The 24,277-nt window shown below is 42.6% G+C and overlaps 1 protein-coding gene across 3 annotated transcripts in view; it reads right to left on the minus strand.

Annotated features, from left to right (window-relative positions):
• Positions 1-24,277, minus strand: part of MSRA (methionine sulfoxide reductase A) — a 385,655-nt gene that overhangs the window by 219,165 nt on the left and 142,213 nt on the right. For all 3 annotated transcript variants that reach the window (XM_070794410.1, XM_070794409.1, XM_070794411.1), the window contains exon 2: positions 4,693-4,761. In XM_070794410.1, the coding sequence (XP_070650511.1) occupies positions 4,693-4,761 (69 nt within the window). The remainder of the gene's footprint in view (positions 1-4,692; positions 4,762-24,277) is intronic.

Below are 24,277 nucleotides of genomic sequence, written 5' to 3' on the forward strand. Positions count from 1 at the left end.
CTCCTGCATTGCAGACGGATTCTTTATCCACTGAGCTACCAGGGAAGCCCCACTGGACGGTACTAGTACAATATTAGAATTGCAAAGGTATAATCAGATAATTCCCCATCTCTTACTTAAGTGCTATAAGCCAGGTATAAATATGAATTAACTGTTCATTTCAGGTCATTCAAAAGAATATAACAATAGCCAGGTATAAATATGAACTAACTATTCATTTCAAGGCATTTAGAAAGAATATAACAACAGCCAGGTATACTGAGTAAAATCTTGGAAGTTAATGTAACTACTGGTATTGACTCTGTGGTACATAAGGGAAGGCTACTGTGTTGGAATTTTTATTTCCTTTTATATCTCTAAGTTCATTATTTTTCAATGCAACTTTACTCAATGTATTTATTATTCTTGGCACAATAGCTTACAATACACACTCTCATTAGGATTCTTATGTGTGAGTACGTGTATGTGTGTATAGCACAGGGAACTCTACTCACTGCGTCATGGTGACCTAAATGGGAAGGAAATCCAAAAGAGAGGGGATACACGTGTACATGTGGCTGATTCACTTTGCTGTGCAGCAGAAAGTAACACAATATTATAAAGCAACTACATTCCAATAAAAATTTTTAAATACATAACATTTTTTAACAGCACCCTTTTCACTCCTAAAAGTATCTGAGTTTGGATAATAAGTGTTATGATCAAGTATTGAACTCGAAAGTTTTAAAACTCTGTATCTCACTTTTTCAGATTGCACTAAAACTCTTCACATATTAAGGCTGGCGCCCCACACACCCCTGATTTCTCTGCACTCTTCTCAATGAACAAATTCCTATCTTATTTGGAAATGATAACTCTTCCTGACGATGGAGTACCTTTAGTAAACTGAATAGCTGTTCCATACTTGAGAATGACCACTACAGAGGTAGGGGCTCATGCTCTTTGCCTGGGTGGAGGGGTCCTCTGTTCACTTTCACTAAGATACGGAGAGCTGGAGAGGACCCTTCAAAGTCAGGCACAGCATGTGGGCAACTGTCACGGGGATGTCCTTGTGCCAGAGGAAGCACTCCCTTTACTTGACCAGATCTCTTTCATCTTTGGGTGCCTCAGTTTTTCCGTCTCTAAAAGCGCCCAGTGATGCCCACTTCACAGGGCTGTGGTGTGATCAAAGGGCTGGCTGCCATTGGGCACTCAGCCGCCAGGAACAAAGACACTCAGTAATTGCAAAATGTTCGGGTCCACTTCCCCAGCCTGTGAAAAAGGGGCTCCCACTGACTTGAAAGAGAGCAACACGCACAGACGAGGAGAAGCCCACCGGGAGAGCAGGCCTATTACCTTCATTATCATTGTCCTAAAGTGCGGAGGGAAGAAAAGAGCCATGAAAAGTTAAAGAACAGTGATCACAGAAAAACAAGACAAGGGTAAAACTAACTGGGCCACAAAAGAGAGCCTGAAAAAAATGAACGTCTTGTCTTAAAAATAATCTTTGAAGACTGCATGCCAGAAACAGCTTTTAAGGAACTGTCCATACATTATCTGGCCACTTGACATAATAACACATTCATACATTTCTTAGAATGAAACCTGCCCTTGACCCTCACTGTACCCTTCCTTACATCACCCATCCTAAGCTAAATGCTAATGGGAGTGCATTTTCAGAGTGGATTAAATTTAAAAGTTTATATTTAGACAGCATTCCATAAGGTCCATTCAAATGATTAACTGACAGATAATGAAACAGGAATAGCTGATACTCTGTTGGCATAAAATACTAAAGCCTTCCCAGGCTAAAGAATGAGTTTGGACGAGTACACAATGCCACTGTTGCTTTGGTGACCTCGCAGGGAAGTTGATGTAAGACATTCTCCTGCATGTTAATGCTTGCTACTAAGATCAGATGGGGGGAAATGATAAATAGTAGGAGATGTCACTCCAAGCAGTGTTTTCCCGGCAAAAGCTGTATCTCAAGAGTCCTTCAGAGCACTCTGGAAATGCACAGAAATTCACAAATCAATTTGCTAAATTGACTTGGCTGGAAATCATGCTTTTGTGCATGGATGATCTAGCTGAAAGGCAATTCTGACTCTACCAGACTGTCCCAGGACTCCTGTAACCAGAGCCAAGTGTCCGGGGACATGAGGAAAAGAGTGTGGACTTCCGGTCAGTTAGACCTAGGCTCACATTTGAGCTCCATCATCTCTATGGCTGAGGGACTTGTGATAAATCATATGAGCTCTCTGAGAAGGGGATTATGTACTCCGACCAGCTTTACAAGGTACTGTGAGGACTAAATGCCCAAGACGTGTCAAGAAGCTGCAGTTAGTCTTACTTTTTCAGTACAACTATAAACAACTTGAATGACGGAACCCCACCCCAAAACCCATCCACTCCCCAGCACAGACCAGGTGGACAAGCTATATCAAGAGAGGATGGTTTTGAAAGCACAAATATCAAATGTTTGCGTGCAGTTAACCAAAGCAGAGGCCTTCATTTAAGCACCTGGAAGAGGCAAACTGCAGTTCTAATAAAGCAAAACTCCTCAGATGTCAGGGGATGTTATTCTGGTTTACGATCTGTATATTTCTGCACTGGTAGAGGTTAGGTACACAATTTGTTTCTTTTAAAAGCACACCCCTTGGCCATTCACAGTGGGCTTCCCAGGGTAGCCTGCAGCCAGATGAGCCTACAGCCTGGAGTACGGAAGATGCAGAAGCCAAGGGGAGAGTCTCAGAGGAACCCCATCAGCCTCCCCACTCCATGGCTAAGAAAACTGAGGCTGGGAGAGGGGGAGCTGCTTGCCCAGTCAAACAATGAAGGCCTTGGGTTAGGATTTTTAGGGAAGTCACTCTAAAGCAAACCTTTCACAAACTTATAGTAATAATAATCCCGCTACAGAGCTTTATGCACTGATATTTTCAATTATGTGGCCAACAACATTATTAGTCCTTTGGGAAAGAGTCTTTCCTAAAATATCAGGACAGGAGGAAATCTATGACCAGTCAGTCTCATTTCACATTTCCCAGTATGACATGGAACCTAGTTTCTAACCTAGTTTCTGGGGGTTCACAAAGCTAAAAGACACCGAAAGAACCCTTTGTACAATTACATGACTCTTTTCGTGCCCTGGTAACAGACACTCAGCTTGGTCTATGACTTGAGTAAAAATGCTGTCATTGAATGTAATTTCTCAGAGGAAACTTAACAAATCAAACAGTGAGCACACATCTTATAGTAATAACTAATGCAAGGAGATCAAATCAGTCAATCCTAAAGAAAATCGACCCTGAATATTCATAGGAAGGACTGATACTGAAGTTAAACCTCCAATATTTTTGCCACCCAACACAAAGAGCCGACTCACTGGAGCCGACTTTTTCCCTTCTTCTGGGAAGACTGAAGGCAAAAGGAGAAGGGGGCGATAGAGGATGAAATGGTTAGACAGCATCACCGACTCAGTAGACGTGAATTTGAGCAAACTCCAGGAGACAGTGAAGGACAGGGAAGCCTGGCATGCTCCAGTCCACGTGGTTGAAAAGAGTCAGACACAACTTAGTGACTGAACAACAACAAATGCTTTTTTCTACAAAAACCAGATACTGCGTTTAAATTTCTGGGCATTAGAACTTCTAATTACTGACCAGTATATTTTAAAAGGTGACAGCCCACACACAGCAAGATTTACAAACACCTGGGCAGAAGTGGGTCCCTGTTTCATAACTCTCCAGGGTTAATCATCAGTGATGACTAACTCTGGGATTAGGGAAACATTTTATCCTGAATATGCTAATTTAGAGACACTGTTGTCAGAAGGCTAATTTCTGGCTCAAAGACACTTCAGTGCTTAAAGCAATTTTACATCAAAAGCCCTTGCAGGAGACTTCCATCAGGACCAAAGGGGAGATGGAAGCTGGAGGGGGTGTGAAGTCAGGGGAATTGAGGGCTTTAGGATGAAAGAGATCAGAGAATGTGTCTAAAGGCTAAGGGGAAGGAACCAGAGAAACAAACAAACAAAAAACAGGAATATGCTCAGTTCATAATGGAGGAGAAAGAGACTGTTCAATTAGATTGATCTCTGTGGAATAACATCTCAAAGCTATTTGAACCCCAGCTTTTATGCATATACACATGTATGTATAGTACATGTATGTATACATATAGGCTTCCCCGGTGGCTCAGACAGTAAAGAATCTGTTTGCAATGTAGAGGACCTAGGTTCAGGAAGACCCCCTGGAGAAGAGAATGACAACCCACTCCGGTATTCCTGCCTGGAGAATCCCATGGACAGAAGAGCCTGGCAGGCTACAGTCCACGGGGTCGCAAAGAGTTGGACACGACTGAAGAGACTGAGCATGCACATATATATGTATATGTGTATACGGAAAAAATCTTTCCTAGGGAAGAAAAACTCAACTCCTAAATTATCAGGTTAATTCAGAGTGTGGACATAAGAATAGTAAATATACAGTTTGATATTTGACTTGCAAAGTGAGGAAGGAAAGCATACTAAATTCTATAGAATAAGCTTTTCTGATCCCTGAAATTCTAAGAACTCGATAATTTTTTGGCTGCAACAACTTGTAAATATCTAGAAGAGCCCAGATTTTGAAGCCCTGAGGACACTTGCTAAAACTCAGAAATTTGGCACGAGTCTTTGCACACAATTTGGGTTTTCTTTCAGAATTGATATCTTACCAAATACAGCCATCTGTGTTCCCTCTGGGAAAGGTTCAACTGTTCTGTTGCCATTGACATGATGTTTGGCTAGAAAAAAAGAAAGAAAGAAAGAAAATCAAGTGAAGTGTAAAGTTCTACACACATACTAACACATGTCATTAAATGTGTCAGAGAGCCTATTTCTCATTTTTAGTTAGAAACAGCACTAAAGTTCACCCTCTTAAGAGAGTTTCAATTATTATTTTTTTTTAATCTCAGTTACAAAAAAGCCCAGAGATGGCCTCATTCGGGCATGGCATTTCACCAGTGAGCACTCCCAGGCCCGAGTATGTGCAGAGCCGTGCAGCTGGGGGTGGCAAAGCCAGCCGGCCTGGAAGCTCCTGACTCCCGGCCAGAGGGTCCCTCTGTGCCAGGACATGCCCTGGAGAACAAAGGGAGCGTGGGGCTCGGGGTGAACTGCGGTGGCTCTCCCTGAGGATTGCTGATGATCAGAAGTAAGCTGTAAAGACTACAGGGTAGGGACTTCCTTAGTGATCCAGTGGTTAAGAATTTGCCTTGCCAAGCAGGGGATGCAGGTGAGAACCCTGGTTGCAGAACTAGGATCCCACATGCTGAGGAGCAATGCAGCCTGTGTGCCACAACTAGAGAGTCTGTGCACTACAACAAACGATCCCGCATGGCACAACAAAGATACGCTGCAGCTAAAACCCAACGCAACCAAAGAAATAAACGCATAAGTATTAAAATAACCATAATAAAAAGACAACAGGGTAACACTGCAGACAGCATCATTTCGCAAGTCAAGCACCATTTCAGGGGCCAATGACACTTGCCTTCTTAAAGACCAGACAGACCTTCATTTCACTGCTTCCTACTACCCCTCATCCAGCCTCATCACATCCGCCAGTCACCCTTCCACCTGAATGCATATCAAGGACTTAGAAATTAAAAGTGACCGGCTTATGGTTTTCCAGCCTTAACTTACTCTCATAGCTCCCAAACCAAAACCAGGTAAGAGAAGATCTGAGTATGGCCCATCTATGAGTAGCCTAAGCAATTTGGGAACATGGACATTTACATCGAAAACACTTTGACACTGCATCATGGTGCATGGATATTTTGATCTAATGGGTCACATTAGATTTACTGAGCTCTGGCACAGGGCTCAGCACTAAAGCTAGGTACTGAGGGCTTTGGCAGAGTTGGGTGGAGACTGACATGATTCTTGCCTTTATGAGGAGTGTACAATTATCTTCAAGAGGTAAAATTTCAAAAGCAAGTTTACAATGATGTGCTAAGTCCTGGAGTGGGGACTAAAGGTACTGGAAGAGTTTGCAGCAGAGGGACAGTCAGCTGCAAGGTGGAGCCAGGGACCTGGGGAAATTACAGTTAGTGTCGAGTCTAAAAGGAGGACTAGGACTCAGAAAAGCAGAGGGTGAGGGAGCAACTCGAGTGAGAGCCAGAAGTCGATGCAGCCAAGACACTGTCCTGGGCCAGAGGACAGACTAGTCCAGGCAAGTAAAGGTGATGTGTTGAGAAGCAGCGGCACTTAAGGATAGATTGGTAGGCAGGCACCTGATCATAAAAGGTCTTGAGATTCCCATCCAAACCCACAAGACCCTAGGCAGCCGCCGGAGCACCACAGCTACACCACAGCCGCCGTGGCACCACACCACAGACCACAGGTCTTTTAGAACCTGGAGGCTGATAAGGTTCAGTCTAGGTTAGTCGATTCCTGCCTCTCTTCCATCATTTCAGGGGCCTCCACAGGTTCCTAAGCAACGGTGTACTATTTGAGGAACAGAAGAACTGGGTGAAGGGGAGGAACCAGGCTGAACCTGGCTCACGAGCCTTACAGTCTCAAGGCACTAACTGGCCCCTCCAGCAGATGCAGGAGGTAAGGTCACAGGTGGCCGTGGTACCTTGGACAGTGTTCAGACAATGGTAGGATCATTGGTTACTGAATCCAAAGGAAGGTGGTGAGGCTCCACGAGGAACTCACAGCTCTATTCTATAGTTAGGACCCCAGAGCCCCTGTCAGAGGTATTAAAACATATATCAAAGAGCTATAATCCCATTCAAAGGCTAACCCACTAAGCTCACTCATGAGAATTTAAAGAAAAATGCGAGAGAAAAAAAAAAAGGTGGTAGACATAATATTTACTCATGTACTACTGGTAATAAATCTTTATATCAACTAAATATCCAAAAACAGAGAAACATTATCATTATCAAACATTATCAAAACATAGAAAATTATCATTCATAATTTATCACAAGCATGGAATATCATGTAACATTTTAAACACAGTATTTGAGAGAGAAATAGAAATGTGAAAAAATATTTGGGATAATAGTAAGTGAAAACAATGCTATTACATACTGAATGCAGACTATAATGACGGCTAACAAAAATATGAATGCTTGTGGGAAAAGACTGGCAGAGAAATATGCAAAACCAAAAATAACTATGAATATTATGCAAGATATTTATCACTATCAGTTGTCTTTGTCATTGTTAGATTCTTACTTCCCAGATGAAAATGTTTGTTTGAATTTTTCGAAGTCAACAAAGCTGTAGATTTCTAAAATTTGTTCTGCAGCACTTAGTGTCCCAGGACAGTCCATCAGGACATATGTATAGCCAGCCAAACCACTACATGGCTTCCATAAACATTGTGGCTTATTTGACATCTCCTCGGGCACAGCTCAAAAGCACTTCCAATGCAGGATGACCTTCCTCACCAAACCGGACCCTCTTCCAGCATCCCTACCCCTGGGAATAGGACCACATACTCCTACTTTCGAGGCATCCTTGCCCATTCTCTCTCCCTTGCTACGCATACCTAATCCATCACCAAATCTGGCTAATTTTGCCTTTCAGATAGCTTTAGAATCCTTTCACTTCTTCCCTTCACCACCCAAACCACCCTCGTCCCAACTCTTATGGCCTCTGCCCTGGACCCTTACAAGCACCTCCAGCTCTTCCATATCCCATCTCCAATTCATTCTTCCCATTATCATCACAATTATCTTTTAACTGATTATATAACACCAAGTCCCTGGTCCTCTCCCCCACTTTCCATGGCTTCCCACTGCTCATACGCAGAAATCAGAACTCTTCAATGCAGCTTCAAAAACCCATGTGGTCTGGCCACCTCCGCCCCTCATTCCCTCGACTACAGTCAGAGCTGCACCCTACACTTAGTCATTATTTCAGCGAGTAGACTACAAGCTCAGAGAAGGCAGGGCTCATATGGGTTCATGGTTCCCACAGTTTCCTCACATTGTAAGACCCAACATAGGTGTTTAATGAATAGCTGCTAAATTAATGAAGGGAAACAAACTACTAAGGTACTAAAAAGTCCCTCTTTAGCCATTATGAAAGATTATTATTTGATACACTGATGTATCTCTACATACACACACATGTGTCCCTTATACATAAATGATCATTGAAAAAGGCCACTCAGAAAGTCTCCCCAGTCGGATGGCCTGGAGACCAAGGAACTCCTCTGTTCCAGTCCCTAAACACCATTCCTCTTCCCTTCCAAACCACCTTCTCCCGTCTGAGAAGGTAGAAGTGGAAAGACTGGACATGCTACCCAGAGAGGAAGGAGGAAGTTCATAAGCAACTCCCTCCTCACTGCCCAGGCTCTCCGGGACTCTGTCTTATCTTTCATTCTGCAGCCTGAGGCCCAAAGATAACAAGGCTCTAAACTTGATCTTGCATCTTTTTCTGAACCACAGCTGAGCCTTACATCATCCCCTGGAGAGCAAAGACACAGCATTAGCCAAGGATAAAGAGTGCAGAATCTAGGGCTAAGGACCTGGACTCTGCGATAAAACTGTCTGACCCTGAATCTCAGCTCTCCCGCTGCCTAGTCGTATGACCTTGGCTCAGCAACGCAGCCTCTCTGTGCTTCCATTTCCTCATCCGTACCTACCTCACGGGTTGCTCTGAGAATCAAAGGAGTTAATATATGTAAGGCACTGAGAAGAGTGCCTGGCGCACAATACACACAACTGTCAGGCTTGTATCAGCATCTACATGTGGACTTGCTTCACCCAAGATCTGAGTCAGGACTGGCAAATACACGGCACACATGTACCTCTCCTCCACGTCCATGTCCATGGCAGACATCATTAATCAATCCCAGCACACTTTCACAATTCCCTGATTATGACCACAAAATCTCGTCTGGACTTAGCACCCCACAGAGTCTCTTACTCCTCAGGAAAGGCATGTGTGATGAAATCATTCTGCTATTCCTGGTCTCAGTGAATAAACCATAAAGATGGTACAAAGAAAGAAGCCATTTTTCCTTCTCATTTCTACATCACCCATTGCAATTTTTTAAAAAGACTCTTTGAAAGCCTCCAGACTCTATACGGCTTTATGGATAAGAGAATAGATACTGTGTGCTACTTTCTATTCCAGAAGGAGAGAACAGGGGAGGTGTTAAAAACCAAGCAAGGGCAGTTCTAGTCCTGCAGACCAAGGGCAGCTTCCCATTGACACTCTGCTCAGGCAAGTACTCGGGGGCCAAAGAACCTGAGACTGCTGAAGCATATTCTAAAGGTCAGATGAGACTGGAGGGTGAGGAGCATTTATAATTTATAATTAAAAATATTTTTTAAAAAGCATTTATATTTTTTTTTTCAAAAGTGGTGGCACATTTCACCACAGAAACAATCAAACTGACTAAACAGAGCCATCTCTCATTGACTGGGCACTGAGAGTATTGATCACCAGCAGAGCAGGAGACAGGAGGGGTCTGTCCGTCTGACAAGGACATCTGCTGCCCGGCCCAGCAGGCGGGTGCCTCCCGTCTGGCTGGCTGGGCGCTGTGGGCACACGTTCCAAAGTGCCGCACTCCAGGGGGACGACCTGGGCTGATGGCCGTGACGTGTCCTCAGTCAAGGGCGTGTGAGGACGAGGAATAGATTTCCATTTATCTTGAAAGCCCAGTGCTTGAGGAGCAGGGAGGTTAATTAGAGCAAGACTGGGTCAAAGTCAACTCTCGGAGAGATTCTGAAGGGGATTTGGTGCGGGGCTCGGAGGAACACGTTCAAAAGCTTTAGAAGATGATACTGACGCTGCTTCTTGTTTTGCTTTATGAATGTCTAATGCACTTCAGACTTTATTACTGTCTTCTTCCTTGACAAAAACACAGTAAAACTCTTCAACCATGTACTTGCAACAATGCAAATACAGACACAAACTACCTGGCGATTAGTGCCGTGTCCTGTGCTCAAGTTGAGAGCTAAAATTTCTATCTTCTGGGTGGGGAGGGCATGGATTTATAAGGTAAATGGCAAAGTATTTCGTTGGGGGCTGGAGAGTGGGCCCCCACGTTCTCCTAAAGGGTCAAGCCTCTCCAGACAGGTCATATTGGCGACACCAGCTAACTGAAGAGTCTTGTAACTGCTGCCACTGTCCTGGGAGTCCAGGCCCACTGCTGGGCCCAGAACCATCCCTGGACTGGACTAAAGCCTCAGGGCTGCAGACCACCCGGTGGTGTGAGCCCCCACCATCACGTTATTCACCCCACACATCACAACCAACTTAAACATGTCCTGAGTTGTTGCTGTTGCTGTTCAGCCACCAAGTTGTGTCCTATGTTACTCTCAGTCATTTGAGCTGTGACAAACCTCACAAGTGAATTATTTCTACCTTAGGGAATCATCAGAACTGAGGCAAAGGTTTCCAAACAAGGGCTTCTCTGGTGACTCAGTGGGAAAGAACTCACCTGCCAATGCAGGAGACATGGGTCCGACCTCTGGGTCGGGAAGATCCCCTGGAGGAGGGAATGGCAACCCACTCCAGTATTCTTGCCTAGAGAATCCCATGGACAGAGGAGCCTGGTGGGGTACAGTCCATGGGGTCTCAAAGAGTCAGACACGACTGAGCAACTAAACAACACAAATTACAGCAGAACTGATTATAAGAATGAAAAACCATTACTTGGCTCACCAAAAGGGAGACAATGAAGTAAACTGTGACACAGCCTCAGATGGAATAATAGCAATTTAAAAAGTATGACCATTAGTAGTTTTTTTTTTTATCATGACATCAGAAAATAGTAATATATATAAACATTAAAGTGGGGAAACAGTAAGATAAAAGAAGAAATCTAGATCTTACCTAGATTTTCAAGTTGTACAAATCTAAACATTTTCCTTTGAACCCTGTTCCTCTGTTTTCTTCGAGGAGGAGAAAGAGCAAGAGAAACGAGAGAAACTCTCTTAAATGAGAATAACTGACGGGTAGATTGCTTACTGCTTGATCACGTAAGGATCCTTTTCTTTCCAGGGTTCCAGAGTACCTTGAACTCTTGCCTGTCCCTGAGCCCACGGCCCCTGCATGTTGAGTGCCACTGGGGATGCTCAGGGACTTCAGGACCAACCCAGCCCAGAAACACGGCTGCCCTATTACACCCCCTCTGATGTGCAGGGCTCTGGGGCTTATGGACCCAGGAAGGCAGGCGTGCAGGGGCTGGAGGAGGGAAGGCTGATGGAGGGACTCGGGGGACATATCTGCTCCACCAAGTCAAGGCACAGGGATCTATATTCTGTCCAAATAAAATTACAGTTCAGAAAACAATGACGGAACACAGCTTATGTGCCAGGCACTGGGTTTGCTGTCAGTGTTACTACAGGATAGACAGTGCCTGCCTTCTATTCATTCTTCACTGACCAGCAACGACTCTGCCCCACTTGTTAGGGCTGCAGACCAGGTACGTCTACACACATCTCCTGTGTTAGCAGCACTGCCTACAGCTCCTAATGCATCCTGTTACAATTCTCAGACAAGCATGAGTTCCCGATTCATGCTACTTTATCCCAAGAAAAGCATTCCATCATTGTTCATTTCATTTTTAGGACTCCATTTCACTCATGTAATACTGTTATTAATTACCACATGTAAGAACCATGTCAACTTAGGCATCTATGCTAAGCATGTGATATTAATCGACGGAAAAATCTCCACCTGATTTTTGTGAAATCTCCCTGCCCCCTCTAAACACAAGTAATTCCTAATGACCACCCAAATTAGACAATCTTGAGATGAGAAATTCCATTTAAAAATAAGCTTACTTGAAGGGTTAAGATCTATATGTCAGTTTGATGAATGTGACCTCTTCATGAATAACAGTGCTGAAAACAGTTGTATTGAAAAATGTGGCTGTACACCAAAATGATTTCTAAGGGATGCTTGTTATTGATCCTAAAACATACTTTAGATTTCAAAGATGGATGTCAAATGTACCTATAGAGGATCTCACAGAGATCATACTTTTTAGTATTGTTTTTTAAAATGTTGCCCTTCACAGGCTGGATTGGAGGGGAGTTTGGGGGAGGATGGATATATGTATATGTAAGAATGAGTTCCTTCGCTGCTTACCTGAAACTATCACAACCTTTGTTTGTTAATCGGCTATGCTGCTGCTGCTACTGCTGCTGCTGCTAAGTCCGACTCTGTGCGACCCCATAGACGGCAGCCCACCAGGCTCCCCCGTCCCTGGGATTCTCCAGGCAAGAACACTGGAGTGGGTTTAATCGGCTATACCCCAATACAAAATAAAAAGCTTAAAAAAAATTGCCCTTCAGAGACTTGGTGCCCCCAGCTTGCGTTTACCAGTGTCAGTTCCCCATGTGAAAATAACCAGCGTGATACAGAGCATCCGAGTCCTGGGAATGGAATTAAAGCATGAGCCCCACAGAGGTACGTTCTCATCTCATCAGCAGCATCTAGCATCACTTAGGACGCTCCGTGTCTGCCACTGAGACTGCTGAATCGGCTCTTACATGCAGCTGTACACACCACCCTGAGAAGAGGCCGTGCCTGTCTGGAGCAAAGCACCCTAGTAATCAGCGGTCGGCTTCCTCCTTTCCTGTGACCCTGGCAGCGGCCTCGAGCAGGACACGCATTGCCCCTGGGTGGCACAGCATCTGCTGTCAGGCCGCTGATGGGCCGACTGGCCCAGTGACGCCTCTATCCCCACCCCCACCTCCACCCCCTGTGACAGTGATAAATGCCCGGGCCCTTTGCTCAGCTGAGCCTGACGGGACGGACCTCCCCTTGCAATCTGTTTCAGCCCATCACCAATCTTTCCCCCGCAAAGCCCCCCTGAGCACGCCAAGCGAGCCTGCACCGGGGTAAGGCCAGACCAATCTGCTTTCTGTGACTGTTGTTTCAGAAAAACGAATTAGAACTTCATTTCTAAGTGGAAGCTGCTAATCAAAAAAAATGGAATATGTTGTTACAAGCCTTACAGGAACTTTTCTCGACTATCCTTTGACATTAAAAATGAAGGAGATACAGCTAAATCTGGGAGTTTAATTAGAAAGAAAGAGGAATGGTCATGGATAGAAACATTGGCTTCCACTGAAATCAATACATTTTCAATCTATTAAATGATTACTGATGTCAGAGGTAAGGAGAAAGAGATAAAATAGTCTGAGGGGAATCAAACATTGATAAGGAGATGTGACATCAACGCTGACCGTTAACCAGATTCATCACCCATTAGCTCCTACAATACATTTCGCTCATGTACAGATAGTTGTTTCAGGATTGTGTGTAAGAGATTGGCACTAACCTTTTACACAAAATAGTCCAGAATGGGGAATAATATGCACCCGTTATAAAGAATGAAGTAATTCTATAGATTAAGACATGAAATTATCCATAAGAGGCATCATTAACTGGGGGGGGAAACCAATAGGTAAGATAATGTGCATAATATGCTACAATTAATTTTTTTAATACCCTATTTTTACCTTCTGAATTTTGCTCCATGGGATGCATTACTTGCTTGAAAACAGAAACAAAGGACATTTTAAATGTCCCCAGCCTTTGCTACCCTGTGATGACCCCTGCAGCCTGGGAGCTTCTTCCCAGGCAGGGCTGAGGGCACGCCGGAGACGCAAGAGCGGCCAGTGGTGAGTAAGCAGCCCCTGAAATCAGATCAGCTCAGCCCCATGTTTACATTTTATCCAGGCTCAGGACAAATGCCAGAGGTGATTCCACTTGTTTCCATCTGCCTTCTCCAAAGCAGTGGATTGATTATCCTCCTTTCAAAAGGAAAAGGATTTTAAGAGGATCAACCACTATAAATTTTAGATGGGATTAAAATATCATTTATCTTGAAATAAAAAGTATTTCTAGGTTTGTGTGTGTGTGTGTGTGTGTGTGTGTATGCTTAGTCATCTCCAACTCTTTGTGACCCCATGGACTGCATGGAGCCCGCCAAGCTCCCTCTGTCCATGGGGATTCTCCAAGCAAGAAGACTGCAGTGGGTTGCCATTTCCACTTCCATAGGATCTTCCCGACCCAGGGATCAAACCCACGCCTCCTGCATTAGCAGGAGGATTCTTTACCAATGTGCCATCTGGGAAGCCCTATTTCTAGGTTTACCTTTTCTTTATTTTACCGGAAAGAAGAAAGAGGGAGGGAGGAAGGGAAGAAAGGAAGCAGGAAAGGAAGAAACAGACTGGTATATCAGTAGTACTTTGCCATTCTGGAATTTTATATAATATATATATCTTAAATACATATTAAAATAATATAATATACACATATATTATTTCTCTGCCCCCTCTCCCTCCTCTCTCTCATCCTGTCTGTTTCTCTCATCCTTGTAATTTTTCTCTAAAAAAGAAGAAAAGGCTATTTTAAAATCTATTTTAGATTGACTGAATAGAGATTAAGCTCATCATTCATAATTTTAAAACTGATGGAAATGTTCTATATTTCCCTCAAAAGAAAGATAAATCAAGTTTTTACTATGAAGGTCTCCACTGGTTTCCCAAAAGCAGTGAAAAAAAAAATGTTTTAATCCAGCTCTTCTTAGAGCAATAGCACAGTAGCTCATCCGCTTTGAAGACCCTTGTCCTGAGAGAGCAGGCTTGGTCACATGACTAAGGGATGCCTGATGACCTAGTGCATATTCACATTAGGGAATATGGCAGACAAAATCTTCAACTACAATTCTACAAATGATACAGAATTTATGGTGTTTTTGTATACTTGTCTACCATGAAAGAGTGACCAAAACCTGAACCTCTAATTCAGGGAAGTTGAGTGGGGACAGGAGTGGTTCTTCAGACATGCTTCTGGTCCCCTGACTTAATGAAGGGACAGAGAGCACAGGCGGCAGAGCAAAGCCTACTGGGTTATCTTCCTTGAATATGTGCTCAAGCAGACCCTTGGATATTTAAGCGATGGGTTGATTCTGGGATGAATTCTCTAACAACTGGCTGGAGCATTGCTGAATTAAATGAGTGTTGTGTTTGAAAATATCAAGCACGTGCATGGCCAAGGCAAGCAGCCTTCCACTGAGCCCTCCCAGGGCCCAAATGATGGTCTCTGCCAGCTGGAAGGCCATCAGTTTCCACAGAGACACGAGCTGGGAGTAGAGGGATATAAGGCAGAACAAGAGTATTTCTCATTTTGGTACATTCTCATATACTAAATCTGATTGAGTGATTTTGGAAATACCTGATTAAGACTCTAGAATTCTACAAAAGGAGATGAATGTGACCCAGTAAAACTCAACCATAAAGGGACTTCAATGCAGGCCCAACAGAAAGTCTGATTTTGAATAAAATTATGCCTTGATAGGCCTGCCAGGCTCTTAGTGCTAGGAGTAAATTATAGTCATCTCTATTTTCTGTCACTTTATCTTCCCAAAAGGCTGATAGCTCAAAATGTAAACTACTGTGAGGAAAGTAGCTGGAGAGGAGCTAATGAAATACAGGCAAGTCCCCAACTTTAAAATGAGTCACATTTCAAAAGCATGTTTAAGAGATGGACATCTGGGACACAGAATCCATTTTCTCATGAACATGCTGTTATAAATGGTGGTAAGCTAGCCCACAAGAGCCTGCTCAACCTGTAATAGTTTCAAATATAACTCTTTCTAGGATTCTAACCACCATGCATGAGATACTGTCACAACACGAAAAAATACTCTAAGTTCTACCCTACGACACCAAGAACACACCCTTTCACACCAGCCAAGTTGGCTATAAGCTACAGCTAGAGAACAGAATACATTTCCCTACCTTTTCAACCTGACCAGCTACTAACTTCACAGTAGAAAGAAATCTCCACTTTATTCATCACTGTAGAAAGCAGATTTCTTCCCCCAAAGAGGAAGAAATTCGCCATTCAAATGCCAAGTACATTTTAAATTCAGTGGCGTCACTGCAGGTGAGACTGTAAAGCTGGGTAGTTCTGGTTCAGGGTCTCCTACAAGCTGGGGTCAAGATGCTGGCTAGGGCTGCAGTCTCATCTGATGACTTGACCGGGAAAGGACTGCTCTCAAGCTCATTTGATGGCAGGCCTCAGTGAGCTAGAGCAGGGGTCCCCAGTCCTTGGGCCACAGACGGATACTAGTCCCTGGCCAGTTAAGAACCAGGCCACATAGCAGGAGGTGAGCAGTGGGCAAGCAAGCAAAGCTTCATCTGTAATTACAACCAATTGCCATCATTTGCATTAATGCCTAAGCTCCACCTTCTGTCAGATCAGCAGTGGCATTAGATTCTCATAGGAGCGCAAACCCTATGAACTGCTCATGCGAGGGATCTAGGTTACACGCTCCTCATGAGAATCATCCCAAAACCACACATCCCACCACCGCCCCAATCCATGGAAAATTGTCTCCCACAAAACCAGTCCCTGGTGCCCAAAAGGTTGAGCCTGCTGAACTGTAGCATAGATCCTCCCCACAAAGAGCCTTCAGAAGACGCAGCACAGCTCACATCTCGATTCTAGCCTCATGAGACCTGGATCCAGGGCCACCCAGCTAAGCTACACCCAGATTTCCTAACCGCCTACCATCCAAAAAAAATATGAGATCATATATGATTTTTCTTTTAAGCTGCTACATTTGGAGATAATTGGTTATACAGCAATAGATAACCATTAACATGTTCTAATAAAGGGGAAATAATATAGTTTTGAGCAAAGGACAACTACTGACATTTGGCAGGAGCTCAAACCATCTTTTATAAAGCTGTATGGAACTTACAGCAACTGAGCACTCATGCACACAGAGAACTTAGAGTATATTATACAAAGGAAAAAGGTATTTCCAGTCTGACTTACAAGTCAACCGCTGGCAAATGATCCATTTCTAACTGAAGACTACCCCTATGTAATTTTATTTTTCCACCAACTTCTTCTCTAGTGTGCTGGGATTGCTAAAACAGGCATTCCTGAACTACTGAAGTCTAGGAATAGTGTATAAAATACCAGAGTAAGGCTTTCAGCATTTCTGCAATAATTCTGGCAATTTTTATTCATTTGCATCATCCAGAGGACTATTAGTTGCTTTTCCTGCTGCTTTGTTTGGGGAATTTATATCTTTGCCTCATAGGGCTTACAAAAACAATGAAGAAAAATGTTTTTCCAAAATTCCCAGGGAAGCTAAATTTAAATTCATGCCAAAGGCCTTAACAGCAATGGAGAAAATCTTCTCTATTTGAATGGTTTTTTGTTTGGTTGATTGGTTGTTTAGTTGAGTTGGGGGCTTTCCTCTTTGACTAGATGGAAGCAAAAAGACAATTGGATTATTTTTATCTATAGTGGTACCTATAAGAAATACGGTTTTCCCCCTTTTCTATGAGAATCAAAATACAAGCTAAAAATCAAAATTGTTGCTGATATTAAACTTGGTTTTTCTACAAGTCTTGGACACTTCATCCACAGCAGCTTAAGGCTACTCTAAGCAGCCAAATAGCAGGATCCTATTATATCCTGTGTTTACCATGTGCTAAGAAATTCCAAACATCTCTGCTAACTACCATAAGACACTAGAAGGGTTAAGCTTGAGCTGGTCATTGCAGTGATTTAGGAAACCATGTTCCTGGCTCACTGTTCACCAAATTTCAGTTCTTACAAAAATATCACTCACCACACTCTTGGTATGCCCTGTCACTTTAGTTAAATCTCAGATTAAAGCCCAAGGGGAGTGGGGTGAGTGAGGGAAGGAGGAAAAATACCAGTTGAATACATGGCAATGTTTCCTACCCTTCTCGACATGAGGACAACACCCACAGATCACTAAAGTCTCAACCCAAATAGTGCTCATAAGAAATCCCTGTGGAGCAGTCTGGTCCAATCAAGGAGATGGAAACCACACAGTAGGTCAGACAGCAGAAGTCTAACATAGAGAATATTAACCATAATTTTAGAAGTAACTATATAATCTAAGGAAACTCTATGCTATCTGTGGACTGAGGGTACCTAAAGAAGGACAGACTTAGAAGGATTCAAACCTCCTTAGAGAAGGTGCAGTTAAGCTACGGGATAGTACAGTTCACTGGCTTGTAGGCTACAGCTAATCTGGAGATGCTGGGCAAACAATAGGCTATCTTCCAGAATGCAGGTGATCAGAAACCAGAGGTGTGAGTGCACAGTGGGATCCAGGCACACGGGAGATTGTGAGCATCTGCAGGGACTCTAAGACTCAGACTGAATCTGGCTTCCTTGTCAAGAGGGCTGCAGAAAAGTTACCACCAGGCCAAGGCTGTACGGTCACAGAACTGAGTTCTGGGCGGTGGGTGGGGCAGGCTCCTCTGGAGGTATCCACACCACCACCACCAGCCACAACCGAAACAGCAAGAGACTCCTCGCACAAAGTCTCCCCAGCGCCCTCTACTGAAACAACACCATGCTCACAGCATAGGAAAAACACTAGAGAAACTCCTTTATCATGGAGCCTATTCAGAATGATGAATTCAGAGCTGAGAAGCAATAAATTAGTAACAAATTTTGAAAACTATACAATTACCAAAACCATAAAAGAAATGGAAAAATCTGAAATAAAACTCCAGACTCATAGCTTCATTGGGAAATTCTGGATACATTTAAGGAAGAGACAATACCAATCCTATATAAATTCCTTCAAAAACAGAGAAGACACACCTGAAACTAAAACAAGATTGTGAATTAACTATGCTTCCACTTTAAAAAAGTGGTTACAAAAGAAGAAACAGAGGAGAAGGGAAGTTTCACAGATGATTTTATGAGTTTAGCATTACCATGGTAACAAAACCAGACAAAGACACCGAAAACTACAGGCAAATCACCCTTTATGAGCACAGGCTCAAAAATAATAAATATTTTTAATAAACATTAAGTTCAGGAATATATTTTAAAAGTACAATAATCATGGCTAAATGAGATTCATCTAGGGAACTGAAAGTTCTTTTAACAATCAAAAATGCAATGTAATTTATCATACTAACAGGGGAAAAAATGATCATCTCAACAGAAGCTAAAAAACCATCTGACATAATTCAGTACCTATTCATGATTTCTTAAATTTCTCAGTAAATCAGGAAAACAGTTTGATAAAGAATATCTACAAGAAACCTATACCTAGCATGCCAAAAGGAAAAAAGAAGAAAAAACTATCTGTATATGTCAATGATGTGATTGTGTAAATTAAAAACCCCAAGGAATCTATCAAGAAACTTTTTTGTATTAACAATTAAGTTTTATCAAGATCACAGAGTACTAGGGCAATATCAAAAATAAACTCTTCCTATAAAGTGCAAGTCCTGAAAGACGATGCCGTGAGAGTGCTGCACTCAATATGCCAGCATATTTGGAAAACACAGCAGTGGCCACAGGACTGAAAAAGGTCAGTTTTCATTCCAATCCCAAAGAAGGGCAATGCCAAAGAATGCACAATTACACTCATCTCACACGCTAGTAACGTATTGTTCAAAATTCTCCAAAACACGCTTCAACAGTACATGAACTGTGAACTTCCAGATGTTCAAGCTGGATTCACAAAAGGTGGAGAAAACAGAGATCAAATTGCCAACATCTGTTGGATCATCGAAAATGCAAGAGAGTTCCAGAAAAACATCTATTTCTGCTTTATTGACTATGCCAAAGCCTTTGACTGTGTGGATCACAATAAACTGTGGAAAATTCTGAAAGAGATGGGAATACCAGACCACCTGACCTGCCTCCTGAGAAATCTGTATGCAGGTCAGGAAGCAACAGTTAGAACTGGACATGGAACAACAGACTGGTTCCAAGTTGGGAAAGGAGTACGTAAAGGCTGTATAATGTCACCCTGCTTATTTAATTTTTATGCAGAGTACATCATGAGAAACACTGGGCTGCAGGAAGCACAAGCTGGAATCAAGATTTCTGGAGAAATATCACTAACCTCAGATATGCAGATGACACCACCCTTATGGCAGAAAGTGAAGAAGAACTAAAGAGCCTCTTGATGAATGTGAAAGGGGAAAGTGAAAAAGATGGCTTAAAGCTCAACATTCAGAAAATAAAGATCATGGCATCCAGTCCCATCACTTCATGGCAAATAGATGGAGAGACAGTGGAAACAGTGGCTGACTTTATTTTTTTGGGCTCCAAAATCACTGCAGATGGTGACTGCAGCCATGAAATTAAAAGACACTTACTCCTTGGAAGGAAAGTTATAACCAACCTAGACAGCATATTAAAAAGTAGAGCCATTACTTTGCCAAAAAAGGTCTGTCTAGTCAAAGCTATAGTTTTTCCAGTAGTCATGTATGGATGTGAGAGTTGGACCATAAAGAAAGCTGAGCACTGAAGAATTGATGCTTTTGAACTGTGGTGTTGGAGAAGACTCTTGAGAGTCCCTTGGACTGCAAGGAGATCCAACCAGTCCATTCTAAAGGAAATCAGTCCTGGATACTCATAGGAAGGACTGATGCTGAAGCTGAAACTCCAATACTTTGGCCACCTGATGTGATGTACTGACTCATTGGAAAAGACCCTGATGCTGGGAAAAAACTGAAGGTGAGAGGAGAAGGGGATGGACAACAGAGGATGAAATGGCTGGATGGCATCACTGACTCAATGGACATGAGTCTGAATACATTCCAGGAGTTGGTGATGGACAGGGAGGCCTGGCATGCTGCAGTCCATGGGGTTGCAAAGAGTCGGACACAACTGAGGAACTGAACTGATACAGTTGCAACAAATAAATAGAATGAGAAAAGTAATATCATTTACAATAGCATCAAATAGAATGAAATACTTAGGGAGATTTTTAACAAAATAGGTATAAAACTTGTACCATGAAACACTGAGAAAATTCAAGAATATCTAAATAAATGGAGAAACAGAATACGTTTGTGGATTGAAATTCTAGATACATTTAAGGAAGAGACAATACCAATCCTAGGTAAATTCCTTCAAAAACAGAGAAGATACACATGAAACTAAAACAATATTGTAAATTAACTATGCTTCCATTTTTAGAAAATGGTTACAAGAAAAGAAACAGAGGAGAAGCAATGTTTCACAGCTGATTTTATGAGTTTAGTATTACCATGAAAACAAAACCAGACAAAGACACAGAAAGTTACAGACAAATCACCCTTTATGAGCACAGGCTCAAAAATAATAAATATTTTTAATAATCATTAAGATGTCAATTTTCCCCAAATTAATCTACAGTTCAACAAATGTTGATGAACACCTCAGGAAGCTTTTGTAGAAGTTGACGAGTTAATTCTAAAATTTATATGGCAAGTCAAAAGACTTAAAATAACCAAAACAAAACCCATGCACTAAAAACTTTAAAACACTGATGAAAGAAAAGGAAGAAGACATAAATAAATGGAAAGATATTCCATGATCATGGAATGGAAGAATTAATATTGTTGAAATGTCCATACTACCAAAAGCAATCTACAGAGTCAATGCAACCCTCTCAAAATTCTAAAGGCATTTTTCACAGAAATAGAATAAATAATCCTAAAATTTTAGTGGAAACCACCAAAACCCTAAATGGCCCAGGCAATCTTGAATAAAAACAAAAAAGCTGGAGGCATTACATGTCCTGATTTAAAACTATATTACAAAGCTATAATAATCAAAATTGTATGATATTGGCATAAAAACAGACACATAGGTCAATGGAACAGGAAAGAGAGGTTAGAAATAAACTCACACATGTGTGGTCAAATAATTCATAGCAAAGGAGTCAAGAATATATACTAAGCAAAGGATAGCTTCAATAAATGTTACTGGGGAAACTGGACATAGTCATATGCAAAAGAATGATACAGGATCCTTATTTTATGCCAAACATAAAAATCAACTCAAAATGCATTAACGATCTGAATGTAAGACCTGAAATCATAAAACTCCTAGAGGAAGCCACTTAACATTGCTCTTACTGATCATTTTTTTTATTTTGACACCAAAAGGATTCCAAAGCACTCCTCTGTAGCATAACTGGCAATTGCTCATCTTACAAATCCAGTTGAGATGAAAAACATAGCTAAAGTTGAAATTCAATGCAAGTTCCCTACTGAAACAAACACTTACTGAAACTGTTCAGAAACAAAAGCAATCCTTCCACCAGCACTAAAAAGCATGAATTTACAAGATCAACAATTACAATGGCTGATAACAGCTCACACAAAAAGATCTAAGCCTGGTATTCATACAAAAACCAAAGCAAAATCTTTTCCTCTATACAAAACTCAAAGATAAATAACATTTAGGATTTAAATCTAACATTTTCACTAGTAGACAAGAGGACCAAAGCAGGACTGACCTTATTTTACGTGGAGGAATCTATGCCCTGGCATCACCTCTCCCAGCCCACCACCATCATAGCCACAGCTGCCCAAAATCCTTTCAGGAGGTGACAAAGCCTTTTACCTGATGCTAAAGGCTTACACTGTCAGTGCTTCCGGAAGAAATGACACAGTGACAATTTTACTGAAATACGAATGACTGCTACCCAATTAGTTCTAGAACAAGAGCTGGCAAACTAAAGCCCACCAACCAATCTATTTCTGGGTGACCCATGGGCTTCCCTGGTGGCTCAGAGGGTAAAGATTCTTCCTGCAATGCAGGAGACCCAGGTTGAACCCTGGGTCAGGAAGATCCCTTGGAGAAGGGAAAATCAATCCTCTCTAGTATTCTTGCCTAGAGAATTCCATGGACAGAGCAGCCTGGCAGGCTACAGTCCATGGAGTTGCAAAGAGTCGGACACAACTGAGTGACTAACACTTTCACTTTCATGAGCCAAGTGTAGCTTTTTTTTTTTTTTAATGATTGAAAAAAAACAAGAAGAAAAAAATTTTGTGACACATGCAAATTACTGACATGAAATTCAAAACTGAGTGTCATTAAATAAAGTTTTATTGGCACACAGCCGCACTCATTCATTGTTTTGTTGTCTATGGCTGCTTTCGCTCTGCAATGGAAGAGAGGTGTAGTTGTGACAGAGACTGTATGGCCTGCAGACCCTATAATATTTACCATTCACACCTCCGTAGAAAAGTTTTCCAACCTTTGTCCTAGTGCAAAGCTCTAAGAGGCAGAGCATCTGAGGACCAGATGTGAGGTCACGGTCTTACCCTTCCTTAACGAAGAGGTAGTTACACAGGGAAAGGGCTACATGACAAAGAGCCGGGAAAACAGAACTCAAACGTGGCTGACCTCACCACCGAGTCAGGGCCAGCAGAGAATTATGTCATGAGGAAGGGGAGCACCAGTAAGACACACATGCAGTATTATGCGGAAAAGCCGTGGCCAGAGGACTCCACTCCTCACCAGAACCATGCCTTTGAGCAAGTCACATAAGACCTCGGAGCTTCAGTTTCCTTATCTTAAAAAAAAAAAAAGTGAATGGAAATCATGTCTCGACTTGTGAGGGGATGATCCACATGAAAGCACCTGGCCTGCTGGGCCTGAGCCTTGAAAGATTAGGAGGTGTCCGCAAGTGGAAAGTGGGAGAAGAAAGGGAATGTCTGAAATTGAAAGAACACAGGGTTCAAAGGTCCAGAGGAGTAAGTGAATGGTCAGTTCGGGCCATCATCTAGGATTCAGTGAAAAGTGTCAGAGCAGAAGAGGCAATCAGAGGCCAGATTTTGATGGAAAAGCTAGCATGTACAACTCTTTTCACTCCCCCTTTGTTTACTTCTCTCCCTTCTCTGTTCCCTCTCTCCAATCACCCTCAAAGACACACTGGAGTGTTCCCTGGTTCATCAGAGGCCAAAAACTAAACTGTGTCCACAACTCTAATTCCCTCCATGGCATCTGCTGGCTCAGTGGTAAAGCATCTGCCTGCCAATGCAGGAAACGTTAACTTCAATCCCTGGGTCAAGAAGATCTCCTGGAGAAGGAAATGGCAGCCCACTCCGGTATTCTTTCCTGGAGAATCCCATGGACAGAGGAGCCTGGTGGGCTACACAGTCCATGGGTTCACAAAGAGTTGGAAACAAAACTGAGCGACTAAACAACAAAAACATGGCATCTGCAGAGCATCTATTCCAAGGTAGAAACAGGCTTTCCTGTTGACCCCCGTCCAGTCAGCATCAGTTCATTTGACCTATTTGCCCCCCATGCTTAGGTGAAGTCCTTAGGGGATACCCTAGAGCCACAGCTGGTAGCCTGTTCCAGCTGCTGAGTAAGAACTAAATGAGATTCCTGGGATTCTGAGTAATTTATAATGAATTCTAATAACTGGCAGGACTTGATCACGATGCATACTGATGAACCAGCCCTTGTAGCCAGCTGTCCCCCCTCAATCACCAATTGTCCACAGGGGGATTCCCATTC

This window comes from Bos indicus, chromosome 8, assembly GCF_029378745.1.
Source record: "Bos indicus isolate NIAB-ARS_2022 breed Sahiwal x Tharparkar chromosome 8, NIAB-ARS_B.indTharparkar_mat_pri_1.0, whole genome shotgun sequence".
Lineage (NCBI taxonomy): Eukaryota > Metazoa > Chordata > Mammalia > Artiodactyla > Bovidae > Bos > Bos indicus.